Source organism: Pseudophryne corroboree, chromosome 4, assembly GCF_028390025.1.
Source record: "Pseudophryne corroboree isolate aPseCor3 chromosome 4, aPseCor3.hap2, whole genome shotgun sequence".
Classification (NCBI taxonomy): domain Eukaryota; kingdom Metazoa; phylum Chordata; class Amphibia; order Anura; family Myobatrachidae; genus Pseudophryne; species Pseudophryne corroboree.
In genome coordinates, this window is record NC_086447.1 from 228,098,754 (window position 1) to 228,126,575 (window position 27,822).

Here is a 27,822-nt window from a genome sequence, read left to right on the forward strand (position 1 = left end):
CCCAGTGCCAGATGCATAAATGCCCCCACAGTGCCAGATACATAAATGCCCCCACAGTGCAGATATGCCTCCACAGTGCCAGATACATAAATGCCCCCAGTGCCAGATACATAAATGCCCCCCACAGTGCCAGATACATAAATGCCCCCACAGTGCCAGATACATAAGTGTGTTCACTTACTCTCCGGCCGCAAAATAATCTTTTCTTTTACAAGGCCTGGTTATGTGACAACTTGCCTTTATCATCAGCCTATTTGCCACAAAACACACTTGTTACATAAAGGCTGAACTAATAGATTTAGGTACAGCTTCCAACATTTCGGATCCCTGCTCCCTGATTTACATCCACTGTGGCTCTGGCAGTTGGATCATGCCCAGGGCCGGCTCCAGGCCTACTAGCACCCTGAGCGAGAAAATGTAAAAGTGCCCCCCCCCCATGCGCGCGCGGAAGGCGCGCTCGCTCCTGAAAAAGTGGGTGTGGCCTCCTGAAAAAGTGGGCGTGGTCTCGCCCCCCAGCAGTGCCAGCTACACATGACATGCCCTCCGGCAGTGCCAGCTACACGTGACATGACTCCCAGCAGTGCCAGCTACACATGATAGTGTTCACTTTTTAGGGCAGGTTGCTGATCACAGGGAGGGCACATTTTTAAGTTAGGTGGGCAAAATGATGTACATATTGTAATGCTTGTTGTTCCCATTTCCACACACTAAAGCATGGACAGTGCGCGCCGAAGGCGCGCAGCAAAAATTTAGGGGAGTTACTTCGTGGGGAAGGTGCGTAGCCACATTATAGTGGCAATTCACATTACACCACACAGTAGTGCAGCTAATACACATTGCACCAGGTAGAACCTCCTATAAGAGCACGTTAGACACATTGCGCCAGGTAGAGCACTGAGACACACTGCCCAGCCACAGACGCCTAGCGGGAACACTACATGATATGCCCCCCAGCAGTGCCAGCTACACATGACATGCCCCCCAGCAGTGGCAGCTACACGTGACATGCCCCCCAGCAGTGCCAGCTACATAAATGGCCACACAGTTCCAGATGGATAAATGCCCCCACAGTGCAGATATGCCCCCACAGTGCCAGATACATTAATGCCCTCACAGTGCAAGATATGCCCCCACAGTGCAAGAAATGCCCCCACAGTGCAAGAAATGCCCCCACAGTGCAAGAAATGCCCCCACAGTGCCAGATACATAAATGCCCCCACAGTGCCAGATACATAAATGCCCCCACGGTGCCAGATACATAATTACCCCCACGGTGCCAGATACATAAATGCCCCCACGGCGCCAGATACATAAATGCCCCCACGGCGCCAGATACATAAATGCCCCCACGGTGCCAGATACATAAATGCCCCCACGGTGCCAGATACATAAATGCCCCCACGGTGCCAGATACATAAATGCCCCCACAGTGCCAGATACATTAATGCCCTCACAGTGCAAGATATGCCCCCACAGTGCAAGAAATGCCCCCACAGTGCAAGAAATGCCCCCACAGTGCAAGAAATGCCCCCACAGTGCCAGATACATAAATGCCCCCACAGTGCCAGATACATAAATGCCCCCATGGTGCCAGATACATAATTACCCCCACGGTGCCAGATACATAAATGCCCCCACGGCGCCAGATACATAAATGCCCCCACGGCGCCAGATACATAAATGCCCCCACGGCGCCAGATACATAAATGCCCCCACGGCGCCAGATACATAAATGCCCCCACGGTGCCAGATACATAAATGCCCCCACGGTGCCAGATACATAAATGCCCCCACGGTGCCAGATACATAAATGCCCCCACGGTGTCTGATACATAAATGCCCCCACAGTGCCTGATACATAAATGCCCCCACAGAGCCAGATATGCCCCCACAGAGCCAGATAAATGCCCCCACAGTGCCAGATATGCCCCCACAGTGCCAGATATGCCCCCACAGTGCCAGATATGCCCCCCACAGTGCCAGATATGCCCCCACAGAGCCAGATATGCCCCCACAGTGCCAGATATGCCCCCACAGTGCCAGATATGCCCCCCACAGTGCCAGATATGCCACCCACAGTGCCAGATATGCCACCCACAGTGCCAGATATGCCCCCACAGAACCAGATATGCCCCCACAGTGCCAGATATGCCCCCACAGTGCCAGATATGCCCCCCACAGTGCCAGATATGCCACCCACAGAGCCAGATATGCCCCCACAGTGCCAGATATGCCCGCACAGTGCCAGAAATGCCCCCACAGTGCCAGATATGCCACCCACAGTGCCAGATATGCCCCCACAGAACTAGATATGCCCCCACAGAGCCAGATATGCAATGCCCCCCACAGTGCCAGAAATGCCCCCCCCATAGCCAGAAATGCCCCCACAGTGCGGATCCCCCCAATACCTGCGGCGCTGCTGGGGAGGAGTACTGCTGCTGTCCGCCTGTCCGAGTGTGCTGGCGAGCGGGCGGGAGTGCTGGCGGGCGGGCGGCGAGTCAGAGTGAGCCTGGGTCCGGGTGGCCACTTGTGTGCACTATGGCGTCGGTGTCTGACGTTAGACACCGGCGCCGCGCAGTGCGCATAGCGCACAGTGCACACGGGCCAATGCTGCACACACAGGGCCGGCTCCAGCATCGAATATGGCGGCGCCAGCGCTCGGCGCCCATTAAGGGTGGCGCCCTGCGGCCGCTCTATTCGAACATGCCTAGAGCCGGCCCTGATCATGCCTCCAGCTTCTCTGCTTGCCAACCATCTCTCAGTCACACTAGGGCATATGCCCCATCTGGCCCTCCTTGGTTGTGCCCCTGTATGGTGGTGGGAGTTGCGGTTGGTTGGTGAGCCAAAGAGACACCTGAGACTGCAGCTGGGAAAAGTATCAATGAAGGACAAAAATGAACCAACACATGAGAGGAAGATACAGAACAAAGATCTGAAGTCTCTAAAGTCTTCAGTAACATAATAAACATACAAATTATGCTCAAAATATAATCTTGGTTTGCTTTATGGAGTATACAGTATATTCAATTTACCTATCTATAATATAATGGGGTAAATGTAGGGTGTAATGGTGGAAGGTGTGAGAGTATGCGCGAGAATGACTGTATTTTTAAAGAAGCAATCAGTTGCAATTATTTTCTATGCTCATGTGAAACTTTTTAGCGTCTGTAATTTTTTTTTGTCTCAAGTCTGACTTAGTCTCCCTGCGAATAAGAGGCTGAGACCAGGGCTGGAATAGGTGTGGATCGGATCAGCCAGAAGGTGATGTGAATGCAACCGCAGATGCATGCAGTCACAACAGAAGTACTATGGTATGGGCGTGTAATCATAATGTGAGACAGACATGGCCAAACGCAGCCTCCAGAAGTGTTGAAAGTACTGTAAATATCACAGAGCAAGTCAAATGCTCCAAGCCATCTGGGTTTTTCTTAGCTGCACATTGGAGCCTGTAACTTCAGCACATTTCTATTGTGTGCTGCAATATTTAGCATTTTCTGTAATGTCCGTGAAGCCACGCCTCCAGTTGCAATTCAGTTTCAATTCAGCCAGGTACAACAAGGGGGGAGGGGTCACAGGTAAGGGGAAGGTATCGCATCCCCAGTTATGGCCCTAACTGTGTGGAGTTTGTATTTTCTCCCCGTACTTGTGTGTGTTTCCTCCAGGTACTCCTGTTTCATCCCACAATCCAAAAGTATACTCAGAGCCGGCCATAGGCATAGGCAAACTAGGCAATTGCCTAGGGCATTTGAAATGCCTAGGGGCATCAGCAGCTTCTGCTGATTAAAATGATATGCGGCACGCCTATATTCTGTGTGTAGCATTTCATATGCAGATACAGCCACAGTCTCACACAGTATATAGGCATGCCACATATCAGTTTAATCAGCAGAAGCTGCGTGTGCATCCTAGCCACATAGCAATGCAAATAAGATGCATTTTCATAAAAAAAGGTGTCCGACGTTAGCATTGAGGCAAGATTTATGAGGACACATCTGTATCCAAGCAGAGGCAGAGGTCACAGTGTTAGTGACAGTGTGAGTGCTGTGTGCATGTGAGTGAGTTGGTTGTGCAGTAGTGTTTGGAATATGTGTAAGGAGCATTATGTGTGTCATGTAAAAATTCATTACTATAGTGCAACATATGTGTAAGGGGCACTATGTGTGTTATTATGTGTATAAGGGCATTAATAATGTGCGGCATATGTGTAACAGGGTACTACTGTATGTGTGTCATTATGTGTATAGGGGCACTAATAATGTGCAGCAAATGTGTAGGGGGCACTATGTGTGTCATTATGTGTACAAGGGCATTAATAATGTGCGGCATATGTGTAACAGGGTACTACTGTATGTGTGTCATTATGTGTATAGGGGCACTAATAATGTGCAGCAAATGTGTAAAGGACACTATGTGTGTCATTATGTGTATAAAGGCATTAATAATGTGTGGCATATGTGTAAGGGACATTATGTGTATAAGGGCATTAATAAAAGTTGTCATAATGTGTAAGGAGCATTATTTTTATAAGGACATTAATAATGTGTCTCATATGTGTAAGTGGCATTACTGTGTGGAATTATGTGTATAAATGCATTACTAATGTGTGGCATTATGTGTATAAGGTGCTCTACTATGTGGCGTTGCATATAGAAAGTGCACTACTGTGTCGTCTAATGTGAATAAAGAGCAATAGGGTGTAGTGTAATGTGAATAAGGAGCAATTCAGTGTGATGTAATGTGAATAAGGGGCTCTACTGTGAGGAGTAACGTTTATAAGGTAAAGTGATACTACTGTGGGATGTAATATGAATTATGGACACTATCGCATGATCAAATGTGAATAAAGTTGCAGTACTGTGTGGCGTAATTGGAATTGGGGTTACTATTATGTGGCCATGCCCCTTCCCAGCAAAAACACACCCCTTTTTGGGCTGTTGGCCAAATGTGCAAACTGTTCCTATTTAAAATATAGGGGGTACAAACACCAAAATAAGGACTGCTATGGGTGAGGGGTGATGGTGCTGGGAAAGGGGTGCAGGGTCAGAGGCGTAACTAGCGGTGGTGCTAGGGGGCACCAGCCAAAATCTTGCCTAGGGCATCATATTGGTTAGGGCCGGCTCTGAGTATACTGGTAGGTTAATTGGATCCCAACAACATTAACCCTAGCGTGAATGTGTGTGCGCATAAATGTGCACACATATGTGCTCTACTGGGGCAGGGACTGATGTGATTGGGCAAATATTCTCTGTAAAGCGCTGCGGAATATGTGTGAGCTATATAAGTAACTGGTAGTAATAATAATAATAATAATAATAATCCCCAGTTATGCTGATAACTGTGAATAGGTAACAGAGATGCAACTTTTTACAAAAAACACAAATAGCTATTACGTTTCACACAGACTCTGAATGGGGTCCAATATGATAAAAACCATATTAATGTCTCCAGTTAAAAAACAGTGACTACTGTACGTTAATAAGCATTTTAATATTACTTGGGTTTGAAAGATAATGGTAGCATTATAACCCATCATTTCCAGTGATGGAGTGACACAATAAAGACATGACAAACTTTATGGGAGCTTTCTTAAGAGGAATGTGAGAGAACATAGTTGGCGATGTATTTGATGGCCAGCGCAGTTTCTTTGCCAGTTGCTTTTATCTGAGACTCTGGAAGAAGGAAACCACGTTTTCCTCTGTCCCGTAGCTCAAAGGTGAAGGCATACTTTATCCCCTGCGAATAAGCCCAGTCATCGGAGGAACCAGCTGTGGGATCTGAAATGCAGGGGTTTTTTATTATTTACATGTTGAAATTAAAATGAATTCAATATAACAATGAACACAGTTGCCAAAAAGGGTCATTCCAGTTATTATTTTCGTCTCCACCTTCTTACTTTACCTCAGACATTTCTCTTGCTTAACCCGATAATTCTCTTTCACTATAGCCATGTCACCAAGTACACTGTAGCAAGATTGCATACATTTTACCGGCGGATGGGATGCCGGATGTTAATATCCAGACAGCGGCATCCTGCCCGCCAGGATGCAGGCAGCGGGGCGAGTCTCCTTGGTGGCTCGCTGCACATTTGCCGAATGATCTGTTCCCACTCTGTGGCATACATGCCTACCTTTCAAGTCTCCTTTCTGGGAGAAGCCCGGAGAGGAGACGCAGCAGGCAACTTCGGTGGGCGTGGCCAAACTGAGATATCATTAGGCCCCACGCCCAATAGGAGGAAATGACAGCGATTGGATGGGCTGCGGGTATGGGGCGGGGCTAAATGCCGCAATTAGCCCCGCCACCTCAGACGGCTGCCTTAGAGTGTATTACTTTATCCTTGTCCTGCCCACTTCACTAGGAAGCGGGGCGGGATGCGGGAGAATCACTTACCCTTCCGGCGCTGCGTGGGACAAGCCGAAAAATCAGGAGCCTCCCGCAGCTTCCGGGAAGGTAGGCAAGTATGCTCTGTGGGTGTCATGGACACCCATGAGTGGGAATAGCCCTGGTGCGTTATCCTGAACGCCGGGACCCTGACAGCTGGCATTTTAACTGCAACCCCTATAGTCATTGCATTAACTGCACTATAGCCATAGCATCTACTTCCCTATAGCCATAGCATCCAGTACAGTGGCATCACAAGGTGGGTGCGGCCCGCACCCGGGTGTCATCTGTCGAGGGGTGACACCAAAGCAGCGGCTGATTGGGACGGCAAGATGCCGGACCAGATTCTGTTTGGCTGGTCCGTGCGTCCCCTCAGTGGCCGCCGTCATCCCCCACGCTGGCCGGCAGCCGCGATCGGAGCTTAGCTCCGATCGTGGCATCGTTAGCCCAGCACAGTCCTGCAGTCACCATGGAGATCGGTTGTGGAGAACGGCCGTGGAGGCAGCGGCGGATCCCTCCCCTTCTCTCCTCCCCAGCCCCTGCACATTGGGAGCTGCAGTGACATATAGGAGGCGGCGTGATGGGGGAGCTGCTGCTGGCGTGGGTAGCAACTGTGCTGGGGAGTTTGATGGCCTGGGGCAGCTAGGAGCTCAGAGGAGAGGCTGGAGGAGAAGGAGTGGCCAGTCCCAAGGTAAGCTCAGCAGCTCCATAGGCTGTGTGGTGTTTTTGTGGGCTGTCACTGATCAGTTAGAGGGGGGCTCACGTTATGTATAAGAGTATAACGTGCTCTATCTGGTGCAATGTGTATAACGTGCACTACCTGGTGCAATGTGTGTAACGTGCTCTACCTGGTGCAATGTGTATAATGTGCTCTACCTGGTGCAATGTGTATAACGTGCTCTACCTGGCGCAAAGTGTATAACGTGCTCTACCTGGTGCAATGTGTATAATGTGCTCTGCCTGGTGCAATATGTATAATGTGCTTTACCTGGTGCAAAGTGTATAATGTGCATTACCTGGCGCAATGTGTATAATGTGCTCTGCCTGGCGCAAAGTGTATAACTTGCTCTACCTGGCGCAATGTGTATAACGTGCTCTACCTGGTGCAATGTGTATAACATGCTCTACCTGGCGCAAAGTCTATAACGTGCTCTGCCTGGTGCAATGTGTATAACGTGCTCTGCCTGATGCAATATGTATAACGTGCTTTACCTGGTGCAAAGTGTATAATGTGCGTTACCTGGTGCAATGTGTATAATGTGCTCTGCCTGGCGCAAAGTGTATAACGTGCTCTACCTGGTGCAATGTGTAAAAATGTTCTTTACCTGGTGCAATGTGTATAATGTGCTCTGCCTAGCGCAAAGTGTATAATGTGCTTTACCTGGTGCAATGTGTATAGGGGGTAATTCCAAGTTGATCGCAGCAGGAATTTTTTTAGCAGTTGGGCAAAACCATGTCTACTGCAGGGGGGGGGGGGCAGATATAACATGTGCAGAGAGAGATAGATTTGGGTGTGGTGAGTTCAATCTGCAATCTAATTTGCAGTGTAAAAATAAAGCAGCCAGTATTTACCCTGTACAGAAACAAAATAACCCACCCAAATCTAACTCTCTCTGCATATGTTATATCTGCCTCCCCTGCAGTGCACATGGTTTTGCCCAACTGCTACAAAATATCCTGCTGCGATCAACTTGGAATTACCCCCATAATGTGCTCTGCCTGCCGCAAAGTGTATACCATGCTCTACTGGCACAAAGTGTAGAACGTGCTCTATCTGGCGTAATATGTATAACATGCTCTACCTGGCGCAGTGTGTATAGGAGGTTCTACCTGGTGCAATGTGCATAAGCGGCACTACTGTGTGGTGTAATGTGAATTGGCACTATTATGTGGCCACACCCCCTCCCCATGAAGCCACGCCCCTAAAATTTTGCTGCGCATCTACGTCGCGCACTTTCCATGCATACATTTCATTAACCCTTCTGAGCAATAATCCCACCCACTTCACAGACTCCAACCCCCTAAACAGACCCCTATTAGGGCTGCTTCAATACATTTCCCGGGCTGATTTTTGATCCCAATCCGCCCCCTGCACTAAAGTGCCGACTCCTGCTCAGTGACAGGAGCCGGGTGCTGCACTGTAACATTACATGCAGCAACCCAGCTCCTGTCATCATGTAGGAGCTGGCACTGCAGACACATCAGTCTCCGGGGGCAGGCCGCAACTCCCGGACCTCTGGAGTGACAAAAATGCCGGTCAGGGCACTTAACCATGCCCCTCACATGAAGCCACGCCCTCCCTATGAAGCCACACCCCCTACACCGTGTACAAAAGAGGTGAGTGACACCTCTGATCCAGTGCACTATGGCCATTGCATCGAGTTCACTATAGCGATTGCATCCAGTGCACTATAGCCATTGCATTGAGTTCACTATAGCCATTGCATCCAGTACACTATTGCCATAGCATCCACTTCACTATGGGGGTCATTTGAGTTGATCGCTCGCTGCCAATTTTCGCAGCTCAGCGATCAGGTGAAAAAACGGCATTTCTGCGCATGCGTATGCCCTGCAATGTGCACGTGCGACGTACGGGTACAAAGCTCTTTGTGGTTGTGCTCAGGTTCTAGCAAAGTTTTCCTTCGCACTGGCAGCCGCAAGAAGATTGACAGGAAGTGGGCGTTACTGAGTGTCAACTGACCCTTTTCAGGAAGTGTTTGTAAAAACGCAGGCGTGGCTAGGCGTTCGCTGGGTGGGTATATGACGTCAAATCCGGACACGAATAGGCTGAAGTGATCGCAAGCACTGAGTAAGTTCAGATCTACTCTGAAACTGCACAAACTGTTTTTGTAGTGCTCAGCTGCACATGCATTCGCACCTTTGCTAAGCTAAAATACACTCCCCAGTGGGTGGCGGCATAGCGTTTGCACGGCTGCTAAAACTAGCTAGCGAGCGGTCAACTTGGAATGACCCCCTATAGCCACTGCATTGAGTTTACTATAGCCATTGCATCCAGTGCACTATAGCCATTGCATCCAGTGCACTATAGCCATTGCATCCAGTGCACTATAGCCATTGCATCCAGTGCACTATAGCCATTGCATCCAGTGCACTATAACCATAGCATCCAGTGCACTATAACCATAGCATCCAGTGCACTATAACCATAGCATCCAGTGCACTATAACCATAGCATCCAGTGCACTATAGCCATTGCATCCAGTGCACTATAGCCATTGCATCGAGTGTACTATGGGCCTAATTCAGACTTGATCGCTGTTGTGCGAATTTGCAAGATGGCTGATTATCGGTTGACTGCGCGTGTGTACGGATCATATTGCGCAGCGCAAGGCCAAACTGCGATAGAAATCAGCGTCTTTTTTGATTGCTAGGCGTACACAGGCTGACTGACAGGAAGCAGACATTTGGGAGTGGTAACTGGCTGTTTTCTGGGAGTGTCAGGAAAAAACGCATACGTTCCTAGGGGTTTTCAGGGAGGGTGTGTGAAGTCAGCTTCAGCCTGTTTCTTTTGCACTGTAGGAATAGGTCCTGGGCTAAGCACAGACTGCACAGACTTCACAGACATGAAAATACATTTGATGGTGAGTGAGTTGCGAACAGATTTGCAGCTGTCCGATATATGCAAAGCTTTTCACACGGTATACTCAGATTTGCACGGGGCGGATTTTCACTCTGTCTGGGTGGCGACTACCCGATCGAAAACCTCTGCAAATTTGCAGTTTTTCTGGCACCACTCCAACAATGCCGTAACCCCGTCCCCGCAACGCCGTCGCCTATCAATCATATGGCGGTGCATCCATCGGGGATGCGATCACAATGTGAATAGCCGCGCAGCCACTGTGCAGCCACTGTGCGGCCATACACATTGTGCAGCTGCTGTGTACCAGGAAACTGAGCCACTATTGCGGCAGAATCTGAATGACCCCCTATAGCCATTGTATCCAGTGCACTATAAGCCATTGAATCAAGAGCACGATAGCCATTACATTCAGTTCACTATAGTCATTGCATCGAGTACATAGTAGCCACTGCACGATGGCACTATAACCATTGTATCAAAGTTCACTATAGCCATTGCATTGATTGCATTATGGCCATTGCAGGCGCATCACACGGGTACAAAGCGGATCCCTGCTGAGCGATGGATTTAACGAAGAATCCATTCACACAGCCGATCGCAAGGAGAATGACAGAGAGAAGGCGTTTATGGGTGTCAGCTGACCGTTTTCTAGGAGTGTTTGGGAAAATGCAGGCATGTCCAAGCGTTTGCAGGGCGGGTGTCTGACGTCAATTCCGGGACCAGACAGGCTGAAGTGATCGCAAGGGCTGAGTATGTTCAGACCTACTCAGAAACTGCACAACATGTTTTTGTAGTGCTCGTCTGCACAGGCGCTCGCACACTTGCAAAGCGAAAATACACTCCCCTATAGGCGGCGACTATCTGATTGCAGCACTGCAAAAAGTAGCTAGCGAGCGATCAACTCGGAATGATCCCCTATAGCCTTTGCCTCAAGTGTACAATAGCCATTGCATCCAGTTCACTATAGATATTGCATCGAGTACACTATAGCCAATGCATTGAATGCACAATGGGGGTCATTCTGAGTTGATCGCTCGCTGGCTAGTTTTAGCAGCCGTGCAAACGCTATGACGCCGCCCACTGGGGAGTGTATTTTAGCTTAGCAGAAGTGCAAACGCATGTGCAGCGGCTGCAGCCGAGCTCTGCAAAAACAGTTTGTGCAGTTTCAGAGTAGCTCTGAACCTACTCAGCGCTTGCGATCACTTCAGCCTATTCGTGTCCGGATTTGACGTCATACACCCGCCTAGCGAACGCCCAGCCACGCCTGCGTTTTTTCAGACACACCTGTGTTTTTGTAAACACTCCCTGAAAACGGTCAGTTGACACCCAGAAACGCCCCCTTCCTGTCAATCTTCTTGAGGTCGTCAGTGCGACTGAAAACTTTGCTAAAACTTGTGCACAACCACAACGGACTTTGTACCCGTACGTCGCGCGTGTACATTGCGGAGCATACGCATGCGCAGAAATGCCGATTTTTAGCCTGATCGCTGCGCTGCGAACAATGGCAGCTAGCGATCAACTCGAATTCATCAAGTGTACAATAGCCATTGCACCGACTGCACTACAGACATTGCATCTGGTTCACTATAGTCATTGCATTGACTGCACTATGGGCCTAATTCAGACCTGATCATAGATGTGCTAAATTTAGCACATCTGCAATCAGTCACACAGACATGCGGGGGGGGGGAGGGGGACACAGCACAGGGCTACTCCGCCCCGCATGTCTGGCCCGACTCCCCCGCACAGGTACAAAAGCATTGCACAGCGGCGATGGTTTTGCACTGGATGAGTAGCTCCTGCCAGCGTAGCTCCTGCGCGCTGGCAGGAGCTACTCGTTGCTGTGAGGGTTGCAGCGGCTGCGTGTGACGTCACGCAGCCACAACGGCCCACCCCCCATCGGTCCGGGCACACCTGCGTTGCCCGGACCGTGCACCCTAAACGGCAGCCAAACGCCGTCGGCCCACCCCCTCCCGCCCAGCGACTGCCTCTGCTTGTCAATCAGGCAGAGGCAATCGCAGGGCTGAGACAGTTCAGACCTGATCGCTGCTGTGCGAAAACGCACAGCAGTGATCAGGTCTGAATTAGGCCCAATTGCCATTGCTTTGAGTGCACTATAGCCATTGCATCGAATGCGATTATTAAAGAGGTCAGTGTTGAGGGAAGACCTAGTGAAACTTCTCCAACTACTATGACAGCCCTCACACTGCACTTCAGAACATGCAGAAGAGGAGAGTGTTGATCCATGGAGAGGATGTAGAAGCATTCCCAGGACAACCAAAAATCTTGCTATGGTTCCCGCCAATTGCAGGTTACGTGAGGATAACAGGTCTTAATTCTGCTTTCAAATGTGTCCTACAATAAAAATCTTTGTTTAACCCATATGTAATTAGGTGAGTAAATCTTATTTACGAGCAGTATGCACAAGTATAAACCATTCATAAGTAGAAAAATGTTGACTCTTTTAAAATAATAATGTACTTACAAATTGTGGAGGCGGAGGGCCCATAAATATATTCAGTTCCATAAAGACTGTGTAACTCAGATATCGCACCTTTGGAAATTGCATCCTGATTGAAAAAATAATATATTTTTTTCAGTAATTTGTATTCTGCTAAAAATGAAACCCAATGTATAAATGCTGGATAATGGCAGAATAGTAGTTTAGTTCTCTCTTGGGAATGAAATAATTGAAACTCTTTTTCATGACAATGAATTAAAAGAAATATTCAGTTATTACCATTATTGTATCAAGAAACTCCCCCTCTCAGTAGGTGGCAGAACTGTGGGGTTCCATTTTATAAAGTAACTATTCCCTGCTGGCAGAAGTGTAACCAGAACTTTGTGGGCCCCACAGCAACATATTGAAGGGCCCCCAGTCCCAATGATTATTGAGAGACACATCTTCACAACAGTATTAATATTATGCCCCATAATTGTTAGGATATGGTGCGCTCTGTGCCTGTCTCATTCTACACAGCAGTCTATGGGCGCATCCCCTAGTGTTAATTCCCTAGTACCAAGAGTCACTCGGAGGCGGAGCTATGTGATGTATGCTCTGATCCTCCATCTTAGAGTGTGAGTGTAACCATGCAGAGCTGAGGCCGAGAGCGGAGCTCAGTGACAGAGACTTATAGCATTCCATTGCATGTGTCACGGCTCCGGAGGTGACACTGAACCTAACGCCGCATCTTCTCTACAGCGGGAGTCAGTCTGCATGGCTGTGCAGTCCTCCATCCCTTACCACCGGGAGATAACTTCTGCTGGGATACCGCAGCCACACAATCAGACTGATAAGTACCCCTACCACTGCTGTGTTACCTTTTATGATATAAGGGGCCCAATTACCTATATCAATAATGCATCCGAGTCACCTGTGGGTTTACTGAATAAACCTGCATTACTGTTTAAGTTTACTAAATAAACCTGCATTACTGTTTAAGTTACTAAATAAACCTGCATTACTGTTTAAGTTCATTAAGTGTGTGGACTGACGTCACTGCACCAGGAAATCCGCTATACTCTGCCAACACATTATGGGTCCAGTCCCGTGCCCTATACCTGCGTGTGCCTAAAGATTAACCCCTGAGTTCTTTTGAATACTCACACAGATAAAGTTTAAAGTTATATTTTATTCAAGTGCAGAAAGGATGTATAACACAGGACACAGCATGAACTTTGCTAAGCTGAAAGGTTCAGAGAACTATGCTACATGGAAGTTTGCCATGGAGATGCAGCTTAAGCGGGAAAAGTTGTGGAAGGTCACCATAGACCCGGGATCAGGTCCAAACTCAGATGACGTAGACAGAGCCATCAGGATGATAGGTTTAGCTGTGGAGCAGCAAGTCTATTCAATAGCCAGTGGGAAAGTGTCAGCTAAGGACATGTGGACAGCCCTGCAAAATGCATATGAAGACAAAGGTCTAATGAGAAGGATAAGTTTGAGACGCATGCTATATGGAACAAAACTGAGTGCCTGTAAGGACATGAATGATTACATTGATAAGTTATTGTAGATAGCTCAGCAGTTGGCATCTGTGGGGGCACAGGTGGATGAGGAAGAAGTGGCAATGGCTATTTTACAGAATCTGATGCCAGAATTTTATTTTTTGGTGGTTGCGTTAGAGTCAAATGACACTACACTGACAACGGAGATTGTAAGGGCCAAGTTGCTGCAGTTCCAAGAACGTATTCCTGTTGAGACCATAGCTGAGGGTTCTGCCTTGATCACAAAAGGCACAAAGTCCAAAAAGCACAAATTAAAAAAAATGTTATGTCACAAGATAGGACATAAAGCTTCAGATTGCAGAATGAGAAATTCCAGTGGTGCGCAGAAGCAGCTTGACAGGCCAAATGAGTCAGAACTGAATGTAGCAGTCACAGGAAGGATTACTGGTACATGGACTCGTGGGGGCCACTAGACATTTCAGTTGCAATAAGCATTGGTTCAATTCTTTAATACCGTGTGTTCCCACTACAGTTACAGGGATTGGAAATAAGGTCCTTACTGCATTACAAGCTGGGACAATCACAGTAAGTTTAAGAATTGGAAGAGAAACAGTTGTTACAGGTATCCAAGATGTGTTGTACGTGCCTGATTTAGGAAGTAATCTTATTGCTATCAGCATCCCAGAGAAAAAAGGCTACAAAGTCCAAATTCAGAAGGGAAAGTGTATGATGCAGAATAAAAGAGGGACTGTTATTGCTTCAGTAACCCGGTGCAACCAACTATATGTCTTGGACACTGAGTAGTGTACTGCAATGATGGCTACTGATGAAAAACAGTCAGTGGAGCTGTGGCACAAACACTTGGGTCATCTGGGATATGACAACATCCAGAAACTGCTAGATGGAATGGTAACAGGGATCACAGTGAGCAACGCTGAAAGACCCATGTGTGAGAGTTGCATAAAAGGCAAGCAAACTCGCAACCCATTTCCAAAGTCAGTTAATAGAGCAGAGACACCATTAGTTCTAGTGCACACAGACGTGTGTGGTCCAATGGATGAAGAATCAATCAGTGGCTATAGATAGTTCATTACTCTCATTGATGATGCCACAAGAATGACACATGTGCACTTCCTTAAAGAGAAGAGTGAAGTGGCCAACAAAATTGTGGAATACAAAAACCTAGTCGAGAATCAGACAGTTCTAAAACTAAAGATCTTCAGATCAGACAACAGTGGAGAGTATGATAACATAGTCTTAGCCGCATTCCTTAGGAAATATGGCATAAAGCATCAGCTAACAATTACTTACACACCGGAACAGAAGGGCGTGAGTGAGCGGGCAAACCGCACAATTCTTGAAAGAGCACAAACTATGTTAAGTGATGTTGGACTGGAAAAGAAGTTTTGGGCAGAAGCAGTATCTACTGCAGTATACCTAAAGAATCGTGCACAAACAGTGGCTGTCAAAGGTAAAACGCCACTGGAGGCGTGGTCCAGGAAAAAGCCAAGCATCAGTCATCTTCGTGTCTTTGGGAGCAAAGCTTTTGCACATATACCAAAGGAGAAAAGGGGGAAGCTAGATCCAAAATCCATAGAATGTATAATGCTCGGATACTGCGATGAAAACAAAGGATACAGACTTTGGGATGTTACAAGTAAGCGTCTTCTTAAATCCAGAGATGTGGTATTCTATGAGACAGCACCACTAACTGGAGCAGTGGAGCAACAAGAAAATGTATCTTTGGCTGTACAGGCAACAGAAAGCGTGTCTGAATCTGAGAGTGTCAAAGCGGACAACTCAGGGAACAGAAGGAGCAACAAAGGTGTTCCAGCCAAGAAAAACAATGAGGTGTATACAAACAAAGCTTACTGTGAACCTCAAAACATACAAGAAGTAAAGCCAAGGAGTGATTGGACAGAATAGAAGTCAGCAATTCATACAGAACTGTCAGCAGTAAATGATAACACTTCATGGACTATGGTTGATAGACCAAGTGACCATAAAATGATTAAAAACAAGTGGGTTTTCTGCAAGAAGTTGAATGCAGACAGGACAGTAGCTCATTACAAAGCCCGCCTTGTTGCCAAGGGATACACCCAGAAGTATGGAATCGATTACGGAGAGATCTACTTACCAGTCGCAAGGTATAGTACCTTAAGGTCAGTGATTGCTGTTGCTACACTACACAATCTACTGTTATATCAGCTAGAATTTGATTCTGCATTCCTGAATGGAGAGTTAGTTGAGGAAATTTACATGGAGCCGCCTGAACACTATGATATGTATATATTCCAAACTGGGAAAGTTTGTCTCTTAAAGAAGTCACTATATGGCCACAAGCAAAGTGGTCATTGCTGGTATGTAAAGTTAGATGCAGCATTACTAGAAATGAACTTTGTTAGGTCAGAGACTGATCACTGCCTATACCACAAAACTATCAAAGAAAAGTTGTTCATCATAGCTGTCTATATGGATGATTTACTTTTGGCAGGTCAAGAAGATCACATCAAGTGCCAGCTTAAACAAAGACTCAAGTTGAAATAGCTAGGCTCTGCAAACCATCTTTTAGGTATGAAAATTGTACAAAACCTGCAAGAGGGAACTGTCACAATTGACCAACAAACATACATTAAGGCAATAATTTCCAAATATGGAATGACAGATGCAAAACCAGTACTCCCACTGATAAAAGTACAAAGATGGTCAAGGCCATGTCAACAAGTAGCAAGGGGGAGATAGAGGAAATGCAAGAAATACCCTATCAAAATGCTATTGGTAGTTTAATGTATGCAAGCATTGGGACATGACCTGACATCACACATGCAGTGAGTCTGGCAAGCCAGTTTGCAAATAATCCTGGGAGACAACACTGAATTGCAGTAAAGAGAATACTAAGGTACCTTAAAGGTACAAGTTCACTAAAGCTGAGATTTACAAGATCAACAGATACCAGCTTAAAAGTATTCTGTGACGCTGACTGGGGATCAGATGAGGATGATAGACATTCTTATATTGGATACCTGTTTGCACTGACAGGTGCAGCCATAAGCTGGGCAAGTAGGAAACAACCCACAGTTGCTCTTTCTACTACAGAGTCAGAAGACATGGCGCTCATATAAACTTCAAAAGAAGCACTTTGGATAAAAGAGACTTTATGTGAATTAGGTCTTCTTTACCAGAGTGAGATCATCAACATAAAGTGTGATAACAAGGGAGCAATTGATCTTTCTTGCAGCACAAAACATCATGGACGGTCTAAGCACATTGCTATAAGACATTCAACCGTGAGTTGGTGAAAAACAAGTCCGTCAATGTGGAATATGTTGCAAGTGAAGAAAATATTGCTGACATGTTGACAAAAGGACTGTCATCACACTTGTTACATGCATTACTGATGGAATGTGGACTAGAATATGGTTAATGTTGATTTATTCTTACTGTTTTGCTTCACATTATGTTTTCCGTTTAGAGAAATTACTTTACTGATTTGTTTGATAAAATGTCATGTTCTTTTAAATTTGTGACCGGAGACAGTCTTAAGCGGGGGGGAAGGGTAGGATATGGTGTGCTCTGTGCTTGTCTCCTTCTACACAGCAGTCTATAAGCGCATCCCTTAGTGTCAATTCCCTAGTGCCAAGAGTCACTGGGAGGCAGAGCTATGTGATGTATGCTCTGATCCTCCATCTTAGAGCGTGCAGAACTGAGACCGGGAGCGGAGCTCAGTGACAGAGACTTACAGAATTCCATTGCATGTATCACGGCTCCGGAGCTGACGCTGAGCTTAGCGCCGCATCTTCTCTACAGCGGGAGTCAGACTGCATGGCTGTGCAGTCATCCGTCCCTTACCACCGGGAGATAACTTCTGCTGGGATACCGCAGCTACTCAATCAGACTGATAAGTACCACTACCACTGTTGTGTTACCTTGTATGATATAAGGGGCCCAATTACCTATATCAATAATGCATCCGAGTCACCTGTGTGTTTACTGAATAAACCTGCATTACTGTTTAAGTTCATTAAGTGTGTGGACTGACGTCACTGCACTCTACTCTGCCAACAATAATAGTGCCCTATGGTAGTTAATTTTCTGGACCATAGTAGTACCCTAGTTAATATTATGCCCCATAGTAGTGCCCTAGTTTTATTATTGAGCCCTCATAGTGCCCTAGTTTACATTATATCACACTGTAGGACTGCCAGTACATATTATGCCACACAGAATCTCCAATTCACACTATAACATACAGTGTCCCCAGTTCATATTATGCTACATTACAGTGTCCCCTATTTATACTGTGCCACATTAGAGTGCCCTCCAGCAGGGGTATATCTAGGGGTCTGAGCGCCCCTGCAAAGTAAGGGCTAGTGCCCTCCCCCCCACATAATTGAAATAAGAAGGGTGTACCAAAAAAGGGCATGGCCTTGTGGGGAAGGGGCGTGGCCACACAATAGTATTTCCAATTCAAATTATACACTACACATTAGTGTCTCTTATTCACGTTATGCCACACAGTATCACATTACAATGCACAGTAGTGTCTCTTATTCACGTTATGCCACACAGTATCACATTACACCGTGCAGTAGTGTCTCTTATTCACGTTATGCCGACACAGTATCACATTATACCGCACAGTAGCATCTCTTATTCATGTTATGCCACACAGTAGTACCCCTATAGGAAACACTGTCTATAGAAGGCATATGGGTAATGCAAATAGAAAACAGAAATGTGGACCAGTGCTAGTAAATATATTTCTATTTTTATAAGTGGAATGCGGTCAAACCACATTCAGGGATGCGACTGCAATATCTGTTCTCAGCGCTCCGTCGATTGGATCACATTGGCTGTAAACACCCCTGCCTGATTGTCAGGCAGAGGCGTTCGCGGGAAGGGCGGGTGGTGGTGATGGACTGTAGCGGGGACAGCGTGGGGAAAACTGGGTTGTGCCATCTGCATTTTCGAGGCGGCTGAGAGACATCACACGCAGCCACCCCTATGTGAAAAATGGAGGCGGACCACCTGCATACACAGCCTAGCTGCAGGGGGTCTTCCACAGTTGCTGTGACCACAATTAAATTGCGGTCGCAGTTGCTGAGCAGGCCATTCAGCATGTTGGACGGCCTTGCCCTGCAATAGATGAGCATCCCCCAGCATGCAATAGAAAGGATTGCAGATTCTGCTTTTAGAATCTGCAATCCTTAACAAATTAACCCCACTGCTATTAGTACATCTGATCCCACCCACAGGCACACACATATACACTTACATACAGTCACACACAAAACACATACCGTACATATGATATACAGTACAGTCACACATGTAGTATATACAAATAGTTACACACATGCACACATATATACAGTGGCGGAACAAGCAAGCGGTGGGCCCAGGTGCGACAAAATGCTTTGGGCCCCCCCCCGTCCCATCCAAGTCCACCCCATGGGCAGTGCGCGCCGTAGGCGCGCGCAAAAATACATAGTGGCGTGGCTTCGTGGGGAAGGGGTTTGTCCACAAAATAATACCAATTCATAAAACGGTGCACAGTAGTCTCCATTCTTCAAATTACGCCACACAGTAGCACCACTACACCAGGTAGAGACCCTTTCTCTAACGTCCTAAGTGGATGCTGGGGACTCCGTCAGGACCATGGGGTTTAGCGGCTCCGCAGGAGACAGGGCACAATAATAAAAGCTTTAGGATCAGGTGGTGTGCACTGGCTCCTCCCCCTATGACCCTCCTCCAAGCCTCAGTTAGATTTTTGTGCCCGGCCGAGAAGGGTGCAATCTAGGTGGCTCTCCTGAGCTGCTTAGAATAAAAGTTTAAGTTAGGTTTTTTATTTTCAGTGAGTCCTGCTGGCAACAGGCTCACTGCTACGAGGGACTTAGGGGAGAGAAGTAAACTCACCTGCGTGCAGGATGGATTTGCTTCTTAGGCTACTGGACACCATTAGCTCCAGAGGGAGTCGGAACACAGGTCTCACCCTGGGGTTCGTCCCGGAGCCGTGCCGCCGACCCCCCTTGCAGATGCCGAAGTTGAAGAGGTCCAGAGGTCCAGAAACAGGCGGCAGAAGACTTTCAGTCTTCATAAGGTAGCGCACAGCACTGCAGCTGTGCGCCATTGTTGTCAGCACACTTCATACCAGCGGTCACTGAGGGTGCAGGGCGCTGGGGGGGGTGCCCTGGGCAGCAATGTATTATACCTTTTTTATGGCTAAAATACATCACATATAGCCCTTGAGGCTATATGGATGTATTTAACCCCTGCCAGATCTCACAAACTCCGGGAGAAGAGCCCGCCGTTTTAGGGGGCGGGGCCTATTCTCCTCAGCACACGGCGCCATTTTCCTGCTCAGCTCTGCTGTGAGGAAGGCTCCCAGGCTCTCCCCTGCACTGCACTACAGAAACAGGGTTAAAACAGAGAGGGGGGGCACTTATTTGGCGATATGATTACATATGTGAAAATGCTATAAGGGAAAACACTTGTATAAGGGGTTGTCCCTGTATAATTATAGCGTTTTTGGTGTGTGCTGGCAAACTCTCCCTCTGTCTCCCCAAAGGGCTAGTGGGGTCCTGTCCTCTATCAGAGCATTCCCTGTGTGTGTGCTGTGTGTCGGTACGTGTGTGTCGACATGTAGGAGGACGATGTTGGTGAGGAGGCGGAGCAAATTGCCTGTATTGGTGATGTCACTCTCTAGGGAGTCGACACCGGAATGGATGGCTTATTTAGGAATTACGTGATAATGTCAACACGATGCAAGGTCGGTTGACGACATGAGACGGCCGGCAAACAAATTAGTACCTGTCCAGGCGTCTCAGACACCGTCAGGGGCTTGTAAAAACGCCCATTTACCTCAGTTTGTCGACACAGACACAGACACGGACACTGACTTCAGTGTCGACGGTGAAGAAACAAACGTATTTTCCTTTAGGGCCACACGTTACATGTTAAGGGCAATGAAGGAGGTGTTACATATTTCTGATACTACAAGTACCACAAATAAGGGTATTATGTAGGGTGGGAATAATCTACTTGTAGTTTTTCCTGAATCAGATAAATTAAAGTGTGTGATGATACGTGGGTTTCCTCCGATAGAAAATTATTGGAGGTATACCCTTTCCCGCCAGAAGTGAGGGCGAGTTGGGAAACACACCTTAGGGTGGATAAGGCGCTCACACGCTTATAAAAACAAGTGGCGTTACCGTCTCCAGATACGGCCGCCCTCAAAGAGCCAGCTGATAGGAAGCTGAAAAATATCCTAAAAAGTATATACACACATACTGGTGTTATACTACGACCAGCAATCGCCTCAGCCTGGATGTGCAGCGCTGGGGGGGCTTGGTCGGATTTCCTGACTGAAAATATTGATACCCTTGACAGGAACAATATTTTATTGACTATAGAGCATTTTAAGGATGCATTTCTATATATGCGAGATGCGCAGAGGGATATTTGCATTCTGGCATCAAGAGTAGATGTGATGTCCATATCTGCCAGACGATGTTTATAGACACGACAGTGGTCAGGTGATGCAGATTCCAGACGGCACATGGAAGTATTGCCGTATAAAGGGGCGGTCCATCGGACCTGGTGGCCATGGCAACAGCTGGAAAATCCACTTTTGTTACCCCAAGTCACATCTCAGCAGAAAAGGACACAGTCTTTTCAGTCTCAGTCCTTTCGTACCCATAAAGGCAGGCGGGCAAAAGGCCAGTCATATCTGCCCAGGGTTAGAGGAAAGGGAAGAAGACTGCAGCAGGCAGCCCATTCCCAGGAACAGAAGTCCTCCACAGCTTCTGCCAAGTCCGCAGCATGACGCTGGGGCCATACAAGCGGACTCAGGTGCGGTGGGGGGTCATCTCAAGAGTTTCAGCACGCAGTGGGCTCACTCGCAAGTGGACTCCTGGATCCTACACGTAGTATCCCAGGTGTACATTGGAAATCCGAGACGTCTTCCCCTCACAAGTTCCTGAAGTCTGCTTTACCAACGTCTCCCTCCGACAGGGAGGCAGTATTGGAAAAAAATTCACAGGCTGTATTCCCAGCAGGTGATAATCAAAGTACCCCTCCTACAACAAGGGAAGGGGTATTATTCCACACTATATTGTGGTACTGAAGCCAAACGGCTCGGTGAGATCTAAAAGATTTGAACAATTACATACAAGGGTTCAAATCAAGATGGAGTCACTCAGAGCAGTGATAGCGAACCAGGACGATATGGTATCACTGGATATCAGGGACGCTTACCTACATGTCCAAATTTTGCCCTTCTCACCAAGGGTATCTCAGGTTCGTGGTACAGAACTGTCACTATCAGTTCAGAAGCTGCCGTTTGGATTGTCCACGGCACCCCGGGTCTTTACCATGGTAATGGCCGAAATGATGATTCTTCCTAAAAGAAATATGGACGCTTTCCTGATAAGGGCAAGGTCCAGAGAACAGTTGGCGGTCGGAGTAGCACTATCTCAAGTAGTTCTACGACAGCACGAGTGGATTCTAAATATTCCAAAATCGCAGCTTTTTCCGACGACACGTCTAATGTTCCTAGGAATGATTCTGGACACAGTCCAGAAAAGGATGTTTTCTCACGGAGAAGAAGGCCAGGGAGTTATCCGAGCTAGTCAGGAACCTCCTAAAACCAGGAAAAGTATCAGTGCATCATTGCACAAGGGTCCTGTGAAAAATGGTGGTTTCTTACAAAGCGATCCCATTCGGTAGATTTCACGCAAGAACCTTTCAGTGGAATCTGCTGGGAAAATGGTCCGGATCGCATCTTCAGATGCATCAGCGGATAACCCTGTCTCCAAGGACAAGGGTGTTTTCTTCTGCGGTGGCTGCAGAGTGCTCATCTATGAAAGGGCCGCAGATTCGACATTCAGGACTGGGTCCTGGTGACCACGGATGCCAGCCTGAGTGGCTGGGGAGCAGTCACACAAGGAAAAAATTTCCAGGGAGTGTGATCAAGTCTGGAGACTTCTCTCCACATAAATATACTGGAGCTAAGGGCAATTTACAAGGCTCTAAGCTTAGCAAGACCTCTGCTTCAAGGTCAGCCGGTATTGATCCAGTGGGACAACATCACGGCAGTCGCCCACGTAAACAGACAGGGCGGCACATGAAGCAGGAGGGAAATGGCAGAAACTGCAAGGATTCTTCGCTGGGCGAAAAATCATGTGATAACACTCTCAGCAGTGTTAATTCCGGGAGTGGAAAACTGGGAAGCAGACTTCCTCAGCAGGCATAACCTCCACCCGGGAGAGTGGGGACTTCAGCGGGAAGTCTTCCACATGATTGTAAACCGTTGGGAAAAACCAAAGGTGGACATGATGGCGTCCCGCCTGAACAAAAAACTAGACAAATATTGCGCCAGGTCAAGGGACCCTCAGGCAATAGTGGTGGACGCTCTGGTAACACTGTGGGTGTACCAGTCAGGGTATGTGTTCCCTCCTATGCATCTCATACCAAAAGTACTGAGAATCATAAGAAGGAGATGAGTAAGAACGATACTCGTGGTTCCGGATGGGTCAAGAAGGACTTGGTACCCGGAACTTCAAGAGATGCTCACGGAAGAACCGTGGCCTCTACCTTTAAGAAAGGACCTGCTCCAGCAGGGGCCTTGTCTGTTCCAAGACTTACCGCGGCTGCGTTTGACGGCATGGCAGTTGAACGCCGGATCCTGAAAGGGCATTCCAGATGAAGTCATCCCTACCCTGGTCGAAGCCAGGAAGGATGTAACCGCAAAACATTTTCACCGCATTTGGCGAAAATATGTTGCGTGGTGTGAGGCCAAGAAGGTCCCTACAGAGGAATTCCAACTTGGTCGTTTCCTACATTTCCTGAAAACAGGACTGTCTATGGGCCTAAAATTAGGGTCCATTAAGGTTCAAATTTCGACCCTGTCGAATTTCTTCCAGAAAGAACTGGCTTCAGTGCCTGAAGTTCAGACGTTTGTAAAAGGGGTACTGCATATACAGCCTCCTTTTGTGCCCCCAGTGGCACCTTGGGATCTCAATGTTGTTTTGAGTTTCCTAAAGTCACATTGGTTTGATCCACTCACCACTGTGGAATTAAAATATTTCACATGGAAGGTGAAGATTCTATTAGCCCTGGCTTCAGCCAGGCGTGTGTCAGAATGGGCGGCTTTATCATATAAAAGCCCTTACTTAATTTTTCATTCTGACAGGGCAGAATTGAGGACTCATCCTCAATTTCTCCTTAAGGTGTTTTCTGTTTTTCACATGAACCAACCTATTGTGGTACCTGCGGCTACTAGGTACTTGGAGGACTCCAAGTTACTTGACGTTGTCAGGGCCCTGAAAATATATGTTTCCAGGACGACTGGAGTCAGAAAATCTGACTCGCTGTTTAGCCTGTATGCACCCAACAAGATGGGTGTTCCTGCTTCTAAGCAGACGATTGCTCGCTGGATTTGTAGTACAATTCAGCTTGCACATTCTGTGGCAGGCTTGCCACAGCCAAAATCAGTAAAAGCCCATTCCACAAGGAAGTGGGCTCATCTTGGGCGGCTGCCCGAGGGGTCTCGGCTTTACAACTTTGCCGAGCTGCTACTTCGTCAGGGGCACACCCTGACTGAGGAGGACCTGGAGTTCTCTCATTCGGTGCTGCAGAGTCATCCGCACTCTCCCGCCCGTTTGGGAGCTTTGGTATAATCCCCATGGTCCTGACGGAGTCCCCAGCATCCACTTAGGACGTTAGAGAAAATAAGAATTTACTTACCGATAATTCTATTTCTCGTAGTCCGTAGTGGATGCTGGGCGCCCATCCCAAGTGCGGATTGTCTGCAATACTTGTACATAGTTATTGTTACAAAAATCGGGTTATTCTTGTTGTTAACCATCTTTTCAGAGGCTCCTTCGTTGTTATCATACTGTTAACTGGGTTCAGATCACAGGTTGTACGGTGTGATTGGTGTGGCTGGTATGAGTCTTACCCGGGATTCAATATCCTTCCTTATTATGCACGCTCGTCCGGGCACAGTATCCTAACTGAGGCTTGGAGGAGGGTCATAGGGGGAGGAGCCAGTGCACACCACCTGATCCTAAAGCTTTTATTATTGTGCCCTGTCTCCTGCGGAGCCGTTAAACCCCATGGTCCTGACGGAGTCCCCAGCATCCACTACGGACTACGAGAAATAGAATTATCGGTAAGTAAATTCTTATTTTTACACCTTACAGCGAACAGATTCCCCTTTTTACACATAACGACAGACAGCGTGCACTTTTTACACATAACGGCAGACAGCGTGCCCTCGTTACACATAGCGGCAGACAGCGTGCACTTTTTACACATTACGGCAGACAGCGTCCCCATTTTACACATTACGGCAGACAGCATACACTTTTTACACATAATGGCAGACAGCGTGCCCTCGTTACACATAGCGGCAGACAGCATCCCCTTTTTACACATTACGGCAGACAGCATACACTTTTTACACATAATGGCAGACAGCGTGCCCTCGTTACACATAGCGGTAGACAGCGTGCCCTCGTTACACATAGCGGCAGACAGCGTGCACTTTTTACACATTACGGCAGACAGCGTCCCCATTTTACACATTACGGCAGACAGCATACACTTTTTACACATAACGGCAGACAGCATCCCCATTTTACACATTACGGCAGACAGCATACACTTTTTACACATAACGGCAGACAGCGTGCCCTTTTTACACATTACGGCAGGCAGATTCTCAGAGACAGCCTATATTGAAGCAGAGGAGCAGCAGCAGCAGCGCCTCCACCAGTAACAAAGCGCTGCTGCGGCTCCCTCCTTCACCTCCGTCCTCCACCTTACCCCGTACCGCTGCAGTGCGCGCCGCTCCTCTCCTCTCTCTCCGGGCGGCTGTGCGCTGCGGGCAGCGGTTGCCCGCAGCGCACAGCGGCATGTAATGAGTCAGTTTGACTCATTACATGCTTGGGCCCCTGAACAGAGGCGGGCCCCAGTGCAACGCACTGCTTGCACTGCCGGTAGTTCCGCCTCTGCATATATATAGTCACATACATACAGTACATAGTTACACACTAATACACACATAACTACAGTAGATTCTTATACACACACAAACATACATACACATATAGAGGGTCATTCCGAGTTGTTCGCTCGTTGCCGATTTTCGCAACGGAGCGATTAAGGCAAAAATGCGCATGCGCATGGTACGCAGCGCGCATGTGCTAAGTATTTTAGCAAAAAACTTAGTAGATTTACTCACGTCCGAACGAAGAATTTTCATTGTTGAAGTGATCGGAGTGTGATTGACAGGAAGTGGGTGTTTCTGGGCGGAAACTGACCGTTTTCTGGGAGTGTGCGGAAAAACGCAGGCGTGCCAGGATAAAACGCAGGAGTGGCTGGAGAAACGGGGGAGTGGCTGGCCGAACGCAGGGTGTGTTTGTGACGTCAAACCAGGAACGAAACGGGCTGAGCTGATCGTAGTGTAGGAGTAAGTCTCGAGCTACTCAGAAACTGCTAAGAATTATTTAATCGCAATTCTGCTAATCTTTCGTTCGCACTTCTGCTAAGCTAAGATACACTCCCAGAGGGCGGCGGCCTAGCGTGTGCAATGCTGCTAAAAGCAGCTAGCGAGCGAACAACTCGGAATGAGGGCCCTAGTCACATACATAAATGCAGTCACAGACACACATACAGACTATATAGGGGGTCATTCCGAGTTGATCACTCGCTAGCCAGTTTTTTCAGCCGTGCAAACCTATAGTCACCGCCCATGGGGGAGTGTATTTTTGCTTTGCAAGTGTGCAATCGCATGTGCAGCCGAGCAGGATGAAAAAGTTTCTGAGTAGGTCTGAACTTACTCAGCCCTTGCGATCACTTCAGCCTGTCCGGTCCCGGAATTGACGTCAAACACCCTCCCTGCAAATGCCTGGACATGCCTGCGTTTTCCCTACCACTCACAGAAAACAGTTGGTTGACACCCATAAACGCCCTCTTCCTGTCAATCTCCTTGCGATCGGCTGTGCGAATGGAATCGTCGCTAGATGCCTTGCACAGCAAAATGCTGTTTGTACCCGTACGACGCGCATGCGCATTGCGGTGCATACACATGCGCAGTAGTAACCTGATCACTGCGCTGTGAAAATTGGCAGCGTAAGATCAACTCTGAATGACCCCCATAGTGTTTACCCCCCTCACTTCACAGACAGGGTACACTCAATGCATGTACTTTATAAGCTCCTTGTCATCTCCCCCTCTCCTCCATGCTGCTGTGTTGCCTGGCACTGACTGAGTGCAGTGTAGCCCCGCCCCTCGCTTCCACTCCGTCCACTTCCCAAAGGTCAATGCCATGCAGTGCAGTCCTGTGCCACCCCTCCCCTTCCTTAATCCGGATTGTACCTTGTGACTGTCTGTTACTGCCGGCGCCGGTGTCCAGCGGTACAGCACTGCACTAGTGATCAATCAGTCTCAAAATAAACTATATCTCCCAGAAACAAGGGCTGCTGGGAGCTGTAGTTTATGTTGAGTCTGATTACAAGTGAGGTGTGGTGCGCTGCCGCCTGACACTAACAGACAGTCACCAAGTCTGACAGTACTACTGGATTCTACCCCCTGGCCATGGATGGCACTGCCAGGCGGTGCCCCCTCCTTGCCTGGCGCCCCTGGCGAGTGCCATCCTGGCCAATGGGTAGATATGCCCCTGCCCTCAAGTTCATATTATGTCATGGTACAGTGCTCCAGTTCAAATTACGCCACACTATAGTGCCACATAACAGTGCCCCTGTTCTTATTATGTAATTTTATAATGCCCTCAGTGGCCTTCAGTTCAAATTATGCCACATTACAGTGCCACCTTACCATTATAACATCCACTACACACACCTCTCACTGAAAATGTCATGTCATGCAAT

The 27,822-nt window shown here is 47.7% G+C and overlaps 1 protein-coding gene and 1 long non-coding RNA gene across 2 annotated transcripts in view; one reads left to right on the plus strand and one right to left on the minus strand.

Moving 5' to 3' along the window:
• LOC134909261 (uncharacterized) overlaps positions 1–27,822 on the plus strand; it is a 95,809-nt gene that overhangs the window by 59,194 nt on the left and 8,793 nt on the right. The window lies entirely within an intron of this gene.
• The window catches only part of LOC134909260 (carboxypeptidase B-like), a 48,338-nt gene continuing 25,984 nt past the window's right edge, over positions 5,469–27,822 (minus strand). Inside the window, exons 10-11 of the mRNA XM_063915959.1 lie at positions 12,465–12,549; positions 5,469–5,774 (exon numbers count right to left, since the gene is read on the minus strand). Of these exons, the coding sequence (XP_063772029.1) occupies positions 5,587–5,774; positions 12,465–12,549 (273 nt within the window). The 3' untranslated portion in view covers positions 5,469–5,586. The remainder of the gene's footprint in view (positions 5,775–12,464; positions 12,550–27,822) is intronic.